This window comes from Culex quinquefasciatus, chromosome 3, assembly GCF_015732765.1.
Source record: "Culex quinquefasciatus strain JHB chromosome 3, VPISU_Cqui_1.0_pri_paternal, whole genome shotgun sequence".
NCBI classification, from domain to species: domain Eukaryota; kingdom Metazoa; phylum Arthropoda; class Insecta; order Diptera; family Culicidae; genus Culex; species Culex quinquefasciatus.
This window is the reverse complement of record NC_051863.1, coordinates 28,724,092-28,739,148: the sequence shown is the minus strand read 5'-3', so window position 1 is coordinate 28,739,148 and position 15,057 is coordinate 28,724,092. Positions and strand designations below refer to the sequence as shown.

At 34.4% G+C, this 15,057-nt stretch overlaps 1 protein-coding gene across 1 annotated transcript in view; it reads left to right on the top strand.

Moving 5' to 3' along the window:
• LOC6038147 (R3H and coiled-coil domain-containing protein 1) overlaps positions 1-15,057 on the top strand; it is an 85,255-nt gene that overhangs the window by 19,375 nt on the left and 50,823 nt on the right. Inside the window, exon 4 of the mRNA XM_038260711.1 lies at positions 9,938-10,311. Coding sequence (XP_038116639.1) covers positions 9,938-10,311 — 374 coding nt within the window. The remainder of the gene's footprint in view (positions 1-9,937; positions 10,312-15,057) is intronic.

Sequence of the window (15,057 nt, the reverse complement as noted above, 5' to 3'; positions counted from 1 at the left end):
ACCATCTTCTCATACAATATATGATCAAATTGCTTAAATTAACGAAACTTTCTAAAACAGCACGGGAACCATCTGGAGTATTTATATTTTATATTACTGCTATTTTTTTACAGCTTCCTGGAATCATCTTGATTATATTTATAATATTTATTATATTTATTCTTTTAACTATATTTATTATACTTATTATCTATTATTACTACAAAACTATATGCTTATTAGATAATACACTACAGACTCACATTTACACTTACAAACATCCAAATCATTTAATACATTACGCAATCAACCATTTTCATCGGCCCGATGAAATTCCCCTAACCCCATTCCAAACCTCCCAAAATATTCCGTTCACTTTTAAAAGTCGCATGGGTTCCCTGCACTTTTGCCACTAGTGAACAACAAAACATCCCTCCCAAATCCCCACGGGACTGTATGGGCGTAGCCTTGGAGCACAGTGTGGAAATTTACGTTCTCAGATATTTTTGGTTGTACCGGGCAGCAATCAAATTGTCTAAGAATATTGAATTGACCATTGTGGCACCCCCTACAGCGTGGTGCAGACCCGTAATGCTATGCTATGCTATGCTATGCTAAACAATGACTGGATCCATAATCCGACACATCGTAATCGAAAGACCTTTCCAACGAGTTCAAAACATTGAAGATTTGGCAACCCTGTCTCGAGTTATGTCCACTGAAGATCAATTTTCTACGAAATCGGTCTTTTTTTAGAATTTTAATTATTGTATTTTTTAATCCGACAGAAACTTTTTGGTGCCTTCGGTATGCCCAAAGAAGCCATTTTGCATCATTAGTTTGTCCATATAATTTTCCATACAAATTTGGTAGCTGTCCATATCATATCGTTTTTATATATGAAAATTCAAAATTCTGTATCTTTGAAGGAATTTTCTGATCGATTTGGTGTCTTCGGCAAAGTTGTAGTTATGGATATGGACTACACTGAAAAAAAATGATACACGGTAAAGGTGGGCAAAATCGCTCTTTTTTAGGAGCCGCTCATTTTCGTTCGCTCTTTAAAAAGAGCCGCTCTTTTGAACGGCTCTTTCGCTCTTTTTCAAAATTTGGATGACAAGGGTTTTTTTTCAAGAATCGTGTGATTTTATTAGTTCACATTGGACTTTTATAAATTAGGCCGTACCAAATATTTTTGGAAGTTTATGTCCCTCAACTTTGGCCAAAGTTGCAAAAAACAGGCCATGGTTTAAACATTTTAATGAAAAAAGAGTTTTAAAATGCTTTTTACACATCCCCAGTTGTATTGCAATCATTAGTTTTCAAAATATCGAAGTATTAATAAACTTTTTTTTAATCCGAAAAAAATGGTATTGGAAAATTTGCTATTAATTTTAAAATTGCGTTTATTTCTGCAAGAATTGAACTTTTTAATACTACATTTTTTGGAAATTCAATAAATTATATTTATAACATAAATCATGCCATATTGAAACGGTTCTTTCAAAAGACCGAAGTTTGAAAAGGACCGCGATTATTTTTTCGTGAGCCACGGTTCGTTCGCTCATAACAGTGAACCGGCTCTTTGAGCGGTTCGCTTTTTTGCCCAATACTTTTTTTTTCTAATACACGGTAAAATTTTTTTTGGTGATTTTTTATTTAACTTTTTGTCACTAAAACTTGATCTGCAAAAAAAATACTATTTTTTTCATTTTTTGATATGTTTTAGAGGACAGCAAATGCCAACTTTTCAGAAATTTCCAGGTTGTGCAAAAAATCTTTGACCGAGTTATGAATTTTTTAATCAATACTGTTTTTTTTTAAATCGAAATATTGGTCGCAAAAAATTTTCTTCATTTTTTGATGTAAAATCAAATTTGCAATCAAAAAGTAGTTTAGTGAAATTTTGATAAAGTGCACCGTTTTCAAGTTAAGGCCATTTTTAGGTAACTTTTTTTTAAATAGTCGCAGTTTATCATTTTTTAAAATAAGTGCACATGTTTGCCCACTTTTGAAAAAATATTTTTGAAAAGCTGAGAAAATTCTCTATATTTAGCTGTTTTATTTTGTTCATACGACCCTTAGTTGCTGAAATATTGCCATGCAAAGGTTTAAAAACATGAAATTTGATGTTTTCCAAGTCGTACCAAACAACCCACCATTTTCTATCGTCGATATCTCAGAAACTAATGGTTCTAAATAAGTATACCGCAATAGACATGGTCGCAGTGGTCTCAAGCCAAAAAAATGGTTCGATTTACAATGTTACAATGTCGTGAAATTTTCCGATCTTTTCGAAAATAATATTTAAAGGTATAAAGGTTTTTTTGCAATTCCGTCGTGAAACTACTCACTTTTCCTGTCATTCTTGAACGACGAAATAGCCTACTTTTCTGTACCAAAAATAACAGAATCGAATAGCAACACTTTTCAAAATAAATGCTGAAAAGTTCTACTTTTCAGCACTCAAATGGGTGCTGAAAAGTTGAACTTTTTAGCACTTGTTTTGAAAAGTAACACTTTTCAACATTTTTTGATTAAAACGATTTATTGACAAAATACATGAAAATTTTACTTAAAATTTCACTCAGTGTGTGTTTTTTGGAATTTCAAAAAATGTTGTATGGAACTCGTTGCAAAACTTGATTTTTTTAGCACTCTTCATATTTATCCAACTCGGTGAACCTCGTTGGATAAATGTACGACTCGTGCTGAAAAAATCCTCTTTTTGCAACTTGTTGCATAAACTACTATTAAACCTTTGCATGGCAATATCTCAGCAACTATGGGTCGTATCAACAAAGTTCAAAACAGAAAAATATAGAGAATTTTCTCAGCTTTTCAAAAATATTTTTTTCAAAAGTGGGCAAACATGTAAACTTATTTAAAAAAAAAATGAATCACTGCGACTATTTAAAAAAAAGTTACCTAAAAATGGCCTTAACTTAAAAACGGTGCACTTTATCAAAATTTCACTATAGTAGTTTATGCAACAAGTTGCAAAAAGAGGATTTTTTCAGCACGAGTCGTACATTTATCCAACGAGGTTCACCGATTTGGATAAATACGAAGAGTGCTGAAAAAATCAAGTTTTGCAACGAGTTCCATACAACATTTTTTGCAATTCCAAAAAAACACACACTGAGTGAAATTTTATGTAAAATTTTCATGTATTTTGTCAATAAATCGTTTAAATCAAAAAAATGTTGAAAAGTGTTTCTTTTCGAAACAAGTGCTGAAAAGTTCAACTTTTCAGCACCCATTTGAGTGCTGAAAAGTAGAACTTTTCAGCATTTATTTTGAAAAGTGTGGCTATTCGATTCTGTTATTTTTGGTACAGAAAAGTAGGCTATTTCGTCGTTCAAGAATGACAGGAAAAGTAAATAGTTTCACGACGGAATTGCAAAAAAGTACTTTTTGATTGCAAATTTGATTTTACATTGAAAAATGAAGTTGAAAAGTTTTTGCGACCAATTTTTCGATTTTTTGAAAAAAAAAACAGTACTGATTCAAAAATTCATAACTCGCTCAATGATTATTTGCACAACCTAGAAATTTCTGAAAAGTTGGCATTTGCTGTCCTCTAGAACACATAAAAAATTTAAAAAAAATTAAAATAAAAATAGTGTTTTTTTTTGCAAATCAAGTTTTAGTGACAAAAAGTTATGTAAAAACTCACCAAAATTTGTAGCATTTTTTACAGTGTAGTCCGAATTCATCCTACTACTTTGTCCAAGACACCAAGTCGATCAAAAAATTCCTTCAAAAGATACAGATTTTTGAATTTTCGTGCATCATTTTTGTATGCACAGCTGCCAAATTTGTATGGAAAATTATATGGACAAACTAATGATGCAGAATGGCCCTACTTATGATTGTTTTACAACTATTCCAATGTATAATGCGTATTGCTTCACCTTTTCATTAAATTATTCAATTGTAAATTTACACATTTTATATGTAGAACAAAATACACGTTTTCGATTCTCCCTGGGCTTTGTCATAATGAGTGTCATAGGTTTGATGCTTGTTTGGCAAAGAGTATGATTTGATTCGATGTGGAATTAAAATCGAAGTGTTCAGTATATTGCTGAAGCTTCCATTTTTACACATGGACACCACTTCATGCTGCGAGAACCCACTTTGGCGTAGTCTCAGGGCTTAATCGATGGCCGGTAAGCTGTCATCGAGACAAGGAGGTTCTCTGATAGTGGAAATATCACATTTGTACAATGAACCGCTACATATGTGATTTTTCCCTATCTTAATGTGGGTGTCAGGTTAGGATGCGGGTTTAAAAAAATAGTGATTGTAGAATTTAGGATTTTAACTATAAATATCAACTTTTTATACTTTGCCTTTAGTTATTTAGGGACAAAATTAGTAACAGGGAATTTAGTAATTCTATCAGAATCGGTGATTTTCATTCAAGTAGCATAAAAACCATTCTGATTTGTCAAAATTTCCATAGAGTCTCGATCAATCAATAGTGAAATGATATCGGACTAAATTCGTTGATCTGTTGAACTAACGGTTGTCGGATTATGATTGTATCGACCATTGTTGCGAATCGAGGATCTACTGGAATTCTGACGAACAAATGGTCGTCTCTTTTTCATTTCACGACTTGTAAAATATCAACTGTTATTTTTTTTTAAGAAGCCAGACAGGTTTTAAAAGAAACGTTTTTTGGTTAATAATTAAAATGTCGGGGATTTGAGATAAGAGTAGCTTTCGGATAGGTTGCTTTAAATCTTGTATTCAATTCAAGTTAGGTAGTTATCCGCAAATGAATATTTGGACTTATATGAATAATTGAACATTTTGGACTTATGAATAACACACAACTGTGCATTTATTCTAGAGTCAGTTCCATACAGCGTCAGTGTTTATTTGGTCGAAGTGTACTAATTCATTGGCAGATCTGATTCTAGTTGTAATGTACGACAAGACTACTGACGGACGTGACAGGACGAGGGCCCAGTTTAGAGGTTTCGACATCAACGATGTGCGGCTGGATCACCCTCCCAAAAAAAAAAAAAAAAAAAAACACGTTTTCGATTCTGTTTATAGTTTTTAATTGAATATAATTTGCAGTTGATTTTTTTAAAATAACAATTTATGGGTTTAAGGTTGGAAAAAGTTTAAATAAATATATGCAATGATTTTATTGAATTAATTTTACTTTAAATCATAACTAAGAAACCCCACCGTGCTTCTTTTTATCCTCGCGAAATGTCAATAGAGCGGTGGCAGCCTTCTGAAGGACGCAAGTAAATTGCGTGAATCAACCGACTGACGTTCGCTCTTTCGCTTGCCAAAAAAAGAGTGATGAATGTGTACAGTGACCGCGTGACGTGACCGGTTTGAACGGCATTTAACCTCCACCTCACGAGCGAAAGGTAATTTTTGAAACCTTGAAAAGTTCCAAAAGTGGACAGGTAAATCAATAGTTTTAAAACAAAAGTTTAACCAATTTGTTGCAGGGTTAAACAACTGTTGAGCACAGAACACGAACTTGAAGAAGAAAAAAATCGGCAACACTTTGGTCAAACCGAAGCGAATCAAAATTAGACAGAGCGGCTAGAGCCGGCTAGCGAGTCGCAAAATGAACCCAAACCAACAACAACAAAAAAATCTAAACTGACCTACATTGTGTGTGTTCGGTGGCGTTCAGAAATTTCCACTTGAGTTCAGTTCGAGCTCAAAGTTTCAGCAGCAGCCACGGAAAAAGGCCATCGTCGTGGGAGTCCAAGTCGGAGCAGCGCACAGATGTGGATCAAAGTTATGAAATACGCTGATAGCGCACCCAAAAGATCATAAAAAACGCTCTGGCGAAATCCGATAAAGTTTAGACAGCACAAAAAGTGATCCTTCTTGGATCAGCGTGCAGCGAAAACGTGTTCAGAGCGGGTGACGATGGACAGACGCGATCTCGTGGTTTGGCCGACACCTTTAAAAATAAATTGTTGGGAGTTATTTTTAACATGAAATTCTTGAATGGCACAAAGGACAACCTGCGGCTAGATTGGGCGTGGCGGTGATAATTTTAAGCACCGAAATGACTCTAATATATCGTGAAGTATGGAACAAAAATGCGTGGGAAATGGCAGAAATGAGAGTAAACTAATTCTTCAATGATTTCAATAGTCACCCCGGAACTTAAAATAAACAATTTCAAGGCAACATTTTTTTCAAACACCATTGTAAAAAACTTTTTTTTCCAAATAAAGTGCACGAACTTGTGAGGGTTACCTAAGTGCATGTTGGAAAATATTCCAGAAATAAATTGAAACTCTATCAATGTCACCCCGGTTTACGGCACCCGAGAAGTTTTATTTTAATGAAAAGGTCGAATAAAATCTGTACAGTCATCCCACATATTCGGAACAGTTTCCAGATCGGCCAATGTTCAAAAAATCATAGCAAATCGATAATTGAACTTAATGATTAGCTTTTACCTTCATTTGAAAGCTTTTCTTGCGATCTTTCGAATGCTGTATCGAACATCTGCAAATTTTAACTTTTATATGAAGTTTTTGAATAATTACTTTGACCCTTGAATCCACAAATTCGGAACACTTTTTTCTTAAGAATGTAAACAAACTTTGGATCTCTCCAGGAGTACATATTTATTATCAAATAATGACTTCACACACTGAAACCAATGAAACTCAAGCTTAGTGATGTTTTATACGTGGTTTGATAACTTTTTTTTGTGAAAATATCAGTTAAATTCAGGTGTTCCACAATTGTGGGAGGCACAATAACATCCCACAATTATGAAACAGGCCATTTGGAGGCAGTGTTTTGCTGCTCTGGACAAAATAGTCTTGGAATGAAGTTTTTTGTTCAAAAAGTACTACTTTTACTAGTGAAATAGCAAGATAATGTCCAAATGAAAGTTCTAAAAATAGTAGGGTCGACAAAAAAGCTACTATTGGCATGCTATTGACAACTTATCATAAAAGTGTTCCGAATTTGTGGGTGTTCCGAATATGTGGGATGACTATATCATCAAGTTTGATTTTCTGATCGATTTGAAAAAAAAAAAAAACAAAATGTTACGATCTAAAAAACGATATCAAAGTTTTTTGATGCATTACAATATTTTAAAGATTTTTTTTTTTTGTTTCCACAAACGGAAGAGGCAAATTGAGTAGTTTTCTGGAATTTCGCAATTTTTAATGATTTTTCATGTTGCATTTACTATTTGGGTGGGACTTGAACCAAACATCCCTCATGTGCAACGGGCTATAATTCATTATTGAGTAATTCTCTACGAAATCGGCTGATTTCGACCATTTTTATTTTTTGTATTTTTTGATTTGGCTCAAACGGCCTTCTTTATGACCAAAAAAGTTATTTTGTGTCGTTGGTTCATATAGCTGTAACTTTTGAGTGAATTTTTTGATCCATTTGATGTCTTCGGCAAAGTTGTAGGTATTGTTGAGGACTTTTGAGAAAAAAATACGTACACGGAAAAAAAAATTGCAGATTTTTTTTATCTACTTTTTTTCACTAAAACTCAATTTCCCAAAATACGTATTTTTTGATTTTCGAGATTTTTTTATATGTGTTAAGGGACAAACATCCGCAACTTTTGAGCCATAGAGAAACATGGCCAAAACATCTGCCGCCGAGTTATGAATTTAAAAAAAAAAACAGTGATTTTTGGTAAAAATCGAAATTTTATGCAAAAACGAGTTTGACATTATTTTTTAATGCAAAATTTAATTTGCAATCGAAAAGTACTTTACAGATTTTTTGATAAAGGGCTCCGTTTTCAAGATATAGCCACCGAAAGTTTGATTTTAGCGAAATATTTGCAGTTTTTCAATTTTTAAAAACAGTGACCATTTCTGAAAATATTTTTTTTTGAAAAGTTCAGAAAATTTGCTATAAAATTGTCTTAGAGACATTGAAGATTGGATCTCGGGTTGCTGAGATAGAGCCGCTTTAAGAAAAAGAAACACGAAAATTGAAGTTTTCTTAATCTCACCAAAATAACCCAACATATTCTAATGACGATATCTCAGCAACTAATGGTCCGATTATCAGTGTTAAAACATGAAACATTCGTGAAATTTTCCGATCTTTTCGAAAAAAATATATTAATTTTTTTAAATCAAGACTAACATTTAAAAAAGGGCCAAACATTAAATATTACGCCTATTTAAAATGCTAGTCTTGATTTAAAAAATTTCAAAATATTTTTTTCGAAGAGATCGGAAAATTTCACGAATTTTTTATGTGTTAACATTGAAAATCGGACCATTATTTGCTGAGATATGGCACGGGATTGAAACTCGTCTGAAAAACCTGTATCATTTTCTCATTCGAAACAGTGGCGCCACGTGGTGGTAGCCGTCCTGTTTATTACACTGTGAAATTATCCATGGCCAATCCAAGGAACCAGAAGGTGACAACAGAAATGTCCGTCCAAAAGGGGTGCTGCAAAAAAACTTATTATTTTTAACAAATTTTCGAACAAATCAGCAACGAATTACAAGTTTGACAGTTGAACTACACTTAAATGTTGGTTTTGTTATTTGTTTTTGCAAAACCGCATATTTTTAACGAAAGTGCCAAAAATATTCGTAACTACCTTTTGCCTCTTGGTGGCGCTTTGTGTTAGTATGTGTGTGGTCGATGTTTGCAGACGTGCACGCAGAACACAAAACAGTGAGAAATAGCGAAAATGCCTCACTTCCTTCTGCTACAAGTCGCCATATTGAAATAGCTTGAAGATTCATACCCGTGGATATGGTCATTAGAAAATGTTGAGTTGTTTTGGTGAGATTAAGAAAACTTCAATTTTCGTGTTTCTTTTTCTTAAAGCGGCTCTATCTCAGCAACCCGAGGTTCAATCTTCAATGTCTTTTAGACAATTTTATAGCAAATTTTCTGAACTTTAAAAAAAAAATTAGAAATGGTCACTATTTTTAAAAATCGAAAAACTGCAAATATTTCGCTAAAATCAAACTTTCGGTGGCTATATCTTAAAAACAGAGCCTTTAATCAAAATTTTTAAAGTAGTTTTCGATTTCAAATTCAATTTTGCATTAAAAATAACGTCAAATTTGTTTTTGCATGAAACTTAATTTTTTTTCAAAAATCACTATTTTTTCAAAAAATCATAACTTGGCGGCAGATTTTTTGACCATGTTTCTCTATGGCTCAAAAGTTGCGGATTTTTGTCCCCTAAAACATATAAAAAAATCTCGAAAATCAAAAAATACGTATTTTGGGAAATTAAGTTTCAGTGAAAAAAAAGTTGATGAAAAAATCTGCAATTTTTTTTCCGTGTACCTATTTGTTTCTCAAAAGTCCTCAACAATACCTACAACTTTGCTGAAGACACCAAATTGATCAGAAATTTCACTCAAAAATTACAGTTGTTTGAATATTTACATACCATTTTTATATGGACAGCAGCCAAAATTGTATGGAGACTTGTATGGATGAACCAATCACACAAAATAGCTTATTTGGTCATAGGGAAGGCCCCCACAAAGTTTGAGCCAAATAAAAAAATACAAATAAAATCCATTTCCGGTTTTGGTAGAGCATTGCTCAACTAGAATTAATATAGCAAATATAAGATTTGATTCAAACAACATAGATAACATTCGTGCAGGCCAAGGCAAGGATTGATACCTAAGAGCATGCAATGGCACTTATCTTGTTGCGTGCTCTTCGGTTGACGTCCAGGTAAGGAACATCCTGGAAAACGCGCAACTAACTACATCCGTAGTGTTCTAGCGTGTTGCTCGTACTGACTCAGAGCAAGGGCGAGATGTAGGTGTCAGGGCAGTGCGTGTTCGTCGGGAACCTGGTGCATAAGATCGGTCAAGGCCCGTTCTTACACTGAAAATTGCGAATTGCGAACAAGATAGATAACATACGTGATTACTAATCCAGTGTTGACATCTCTTCTTCTTCCTTATCATTCCAGTTTCGAAGATTCGACCGACAGTGCGTCTTCCCAGCCTCAACCCCAACTCAGCTGGCGCAGCTCGATCGCTGGTCCATCGAGCGGAGGGGCATCCGCGACAACAGGCTCAACGACCTCCGCCAGTGCTGCCAGCCACACCAACTGTAGTGCTGTAGCCTCAAACAACAACAACAACAACTGTGCTAGCGGTGGTGCTAGTGCTTCTACCAGTGGCTCCAAGAGCAAGAAACGCACGAAACGTGATCCCACAGGGTTAGTGGCCAGTGGAGGCGGTGGCACCAGTGTTGCCAGTGATAACAGCAAAATGGGTGTCGAAACTCAACACCAGCACGAGCACTTCTTTTCGGCGAGCAGTGACTGCGGTTCGTTTAGAGGTGAGTGAGAGTTGTTAAAATCCTCAACCAAATTTGCAAGGCTCGTCCACAAATTACGTCATGACGAGATGCCACACGCTATGGCTATATCGTCGAATTAAAAGGGGCTGCACTGCAACTGCACACATGGTGCAACAACAGCCGGCCAGTTGCAACGAATAAACAACGCCACGCCACCTAAACATTCAACTTTGGGGGGGATCGATTCGAGCCAGACTGGGTCTGGTCTGGTGTTTCTGTCTTGAATATCCAAGGCACTGTGTCACGATGATCACGAGAGCCCGCAAGAAGGTACGGTGGGCAATACCAGGACCAGACCAGACCGGCTTCAACTATCGGGCCGTAGTTGTAGTAGTAGTAGCAGCACCACTTAAAGAACCGGCTCCTCCGGCAAGTTTCGCTCTTTCTGTGGCTGCGTTTTTAGGGTTTGGAAACCCGCTCGCACTGGTCGACTGCCTCGAACTAGCCAGCAACAGCAACTCGTGAAGTAAGTGTTACTGCAGTAATAAATGATGCAATTGCGAAAGATCTGCAGGCAAATTTTTCTTTCGCTGGACAACGGGGACTATTTGGATAAGCGAAGGCAAAGTTCTGTTATGAATATTTATATAAATATCAAAATAATCCTAATTCAAACGAATTGATGACAAAAGGTCAAAAACGTGTTTTTTTTTTTTCAAATTAAGCATAACGGTTTTTTTCACAAGTTTCAAATGAACAGCAAGCTACAAAAGCTAGCTGCTGAAACAAGAACAAATTATGTAAAAAGAATTATAATATCCAGAGAAAGATTGCAGAAATAATCTTTGAAGAATGTACGAATTAAGACTTGTTCTCATAAAACTTTTTAAAGATCTGCTCATTATTGGAAGACTGGATCACTCCACAAAAAAACTGAGACTCAACTAATTTGTTTCGATTGAATATAAAAATATGTTTGAAACCAAAAAGTCTTTTAAACTATTTAAAGATCTGTTCTCGGATTAGCTTTCAAAAAGACGGAAGAGCCAATGGTAAACAATGCTTTTTTTGCATCGGTATTCGGACTACTTACGAAAAACCAATTTCAAAAATGCTTAAGATTGTTTCTCTACACGTTTTTCAAGTACCCTAAACTAAAAATAAATAAAGAATGGGAAAACTAGCAAAAATATTAATCAAACAGGAATTCTAACTTACTTTCCAAAAGGTCATATATACATAGGACCCATGGTGCATTTGTTGTTTTGAAAAAGAACTGCTCATTTTTTTAAATTCTTCAATTATAATATTTTAATATGTTTGAACTAGGATGTTTTCTCACTTTCTCGCTTTCTACCTTCTCTCCACTTTTTACTTTTCAATCTTTAGTCCAGGGTGGCCACTCAAGTCGGGAAAAGTCGGGAATTTGCCAAAATCCGCAAAAAATTGGGAAAAATACGGAAATTTCTAGTTTTTTGTCAAAAAGTCGAGAAATGTCGGGAATTCCATATTCTTTTGAAAATTATTTTCTAAATTTTGAAAAATATTTTAATTTTTTGTATAATTATGAATTTAAATTCACTCTATTTTTTCATTAAATTTAAGGTTCTTTAATATTTCAATCTATTTGAGGATGAAGCGGTTATTTAAGACATTCAAATACCTACACAGCAAAAAAATCCGATGGTAAAATCGCATGCAAAAGCATGCACATTACCTTCGTCAAAAAAGACACTTAATATTACACACTGCATGTACAATTTTTGTGAGCACGAAAAAAAAGCTGCACCCGACGGGAATTAAACCCAGCACCAACAGTAAGGACTGGTGCTTTAGCCCGCTCGTCCAACAGACCGATGAAGAATGGAAAGGATAAACGCATACATCAGCTTGACATTTCGGTCAAGTATGTTTCCCATACTGGTGAGCTACACATTTCAGGATGTAAAATTACATAGAATTTCATAAAATAATGCATCCCTAATTTTACACCAGGACATCTTACATGCAGCTGAATTACTAAATTCTTTGCTGTGTTATAAATATTGGGTGCAAAATAAAAGGGAAAAAAACAAAAGATTTTTATTATTATTGTTAATCAAACATGAGGTAACATCTATTCTAAAACAACAACAAAGTTAATGAAAAACTCATGTAAAAATAAAGCCTAATTTTAACAGCTTAAATTTATGATTCTGCTTCATTTTATCACATTGATTGAATGTTTGAAAGAATAGGGGAAATCTACCCATTTTAATCCTAATAAGCGGTCGTGTTTGAATGATGCTGGATAATCTAGAGTCTCCCTTGAATTTTACTAAAACCAAGTACACCAACGAGTAGAGCAAGTTTTTGTGAACATTTCTGTTTATTTTCACTTTCACTAAAAGTTATTCTATTTCTTTACCAAGCATTTAACAAAAAAATCCCAAGGGTATTCTAATCGAGGCGAATGCATTGGGCCACGCCCATTTTTCTAATATCGGCTTAGTTCGTTTTTCTTCCAACACTCTGTCGAGTGTTGCCATTTGCGCTGACAGTTCAAACGAACACTCACGAAAAGTGGCATTTATAGGGAAAGTTTCCTGGCATCGCTGGCTGTGCTGCTGGTGGTGTTGACGGCCAGCCTTTGTTCTTTTTTGCCTTCGTCTCTCGCTCGGTTTTCTTCAGCCTTCGATTGGAATGCAAAGTGAAAATTGAAACGTCAAACGACTTGGCGCGTTTGTTTTTGATGGCGCTTGCTAATTTATTACATTTTTCGGGATTATTCTTCAAGTGAGTGCCTTACTAATGATCAAAAGAACATGTTGCCGGTAGTTGGAAGCAATTTCATATCTTAAGCGCCGTGAAAAAGTAAGCGAAAGTGAAAAGTTAATTTTGGCGATATTCATTAAGCGTTTGAGGGATTCTCGTGTGTGTCACTGTGTGTGCCATAAAAAAAAAAGAGAAGTGGTCTCGCAAAATACAAATTATGATCAAAAGTGCATTAAATGTGATCTTTTTGGCCAGTAAGTGGCATACATTTGCGTGCTTACCCGAGGCGGTGCTGTTGCTGGTAAGTTTATAGCCCAAATAGTATTTTTGGAGCTTTAATCGAGCATCAAACTCTCCATATGACGAAGATAGGTGTTTGATTGGAAAAGGTAGATTTCCCCTACTTTAACTTGAGTTTGGAATTTGGTTTTTTTGTGGGTAAATGTTTTTTTTTTATTAATTAACTAAATTCATTCAGTCATTTCCAATATTTTTTTTTTATTTATTAATTCTGTGAGTATGGGTAAATTACTATAAATAAAGCTGGATTCTAGTTATCGGAAAACTTAAATATCGAATAAAATCCAATCGTTGTTCGTTCTGAATGAAAAAAATGGAGTTATTTTCGTTTTGAAAACAAGAAAAAAACATTGAAATTGCAAAGAAAATATTCAAGTAATTTTGATTTAAGTTGTTGCAAATATAAGTGGTGAAACATGGAAACTTATCAAACTGAATTTTTCATTGAAAAAAAAACTGTCTAATACGGACAACAATTTTTAATCAACATTGATTAAAAAATTCAATATAAAAATTTATAAAATTAGAAACTTTGAATAAAATCGTTGCTAACCAACTGAACAAAAATAATTAAGTTTCTGATTTTTCGAAAATAGTCAATAGTTTGATTTGTTATAATTCATTCAAATATTTTTTCGATGGTTGATATTGCCTTTCTTAAAAGAGGTTTTTGATTCAAATCATTTTTTAGATAAGACAGACCTATTAGGGGAAATATACCTATTTTAATCACTCTAGGCCGTTCGACCAATTCTCATCACTTTTGCAGTTTTTCGCTACTAAATCAACATTTTAGATACATCAACAATGGAGAGTTGCTTGCTCACTTCTATTTGAGCTATTCGTTACTTTGGAACAGTCAAAAACACTTTATGAAAGCTGTATTTGAGTTTCTGCAAAAGTCGGGAATTTGAAAATGGGATTTGAGTGGTCACCCTGCCTCGTGTCTTACATGTTTATCATCTAAAACATGGATGTGAGACACGAGGCAGGGTGACCACTCAAATCCCATTTTCAAATTCCCGACTTTTTCAGAAACTCAAATAGGGGAAATATACCTTTTCTCAGCATTTTGATCATGAATTACAGCTATGCCATATAATAAATCATTGAATGTGATACCTTTGTAGTTCAGTTTTTTTTCGAAATTTATCGAAACCCAACCCCACCTCTAGACGGCCTTCGATCTAGAAATTCGCCAAAAAATAATTTTTCAACCATTTTTTGATCTTGAAAAAATGCTAACATTTCCTATATTTTAAGTAAAATGAAGTATGCAGTAATATTTGTAGTGTCCCAGACTAAGCCTCTACGCATTTGTTTTTTTTTTGCAATTTAGCTATTCTAGAGCAAAAATGTGAAAACAAGCAAAAGAATATTGAGAAAGTGACTGTAAAAACATGAAATAATTAGAAAGGCAAAATGTAATGAAAGGAGGTAGTAGAATAGGCCAAGTACTATCAAAAACAGAGATAAACTAAACAAGATAAATGCGAATTTCATAACCTGAGTCATCCAAGGTCAAATAGAAAACATTCATCATCATTTACTGAGACTTGTTTCTTCTTCAAAAGCAAGCAAATTTCAAAGGTGGCTGGCGCTTATAAATATTGATACATCAAACGCCAAGAACTGATGAAATATATGCTGGCCAATTTGCAGTTCTTCACCACGATGGAACGCTGCCGTGTGAAAGCGGTGGCATTTGATTGATCGCCATGAATTGCATGT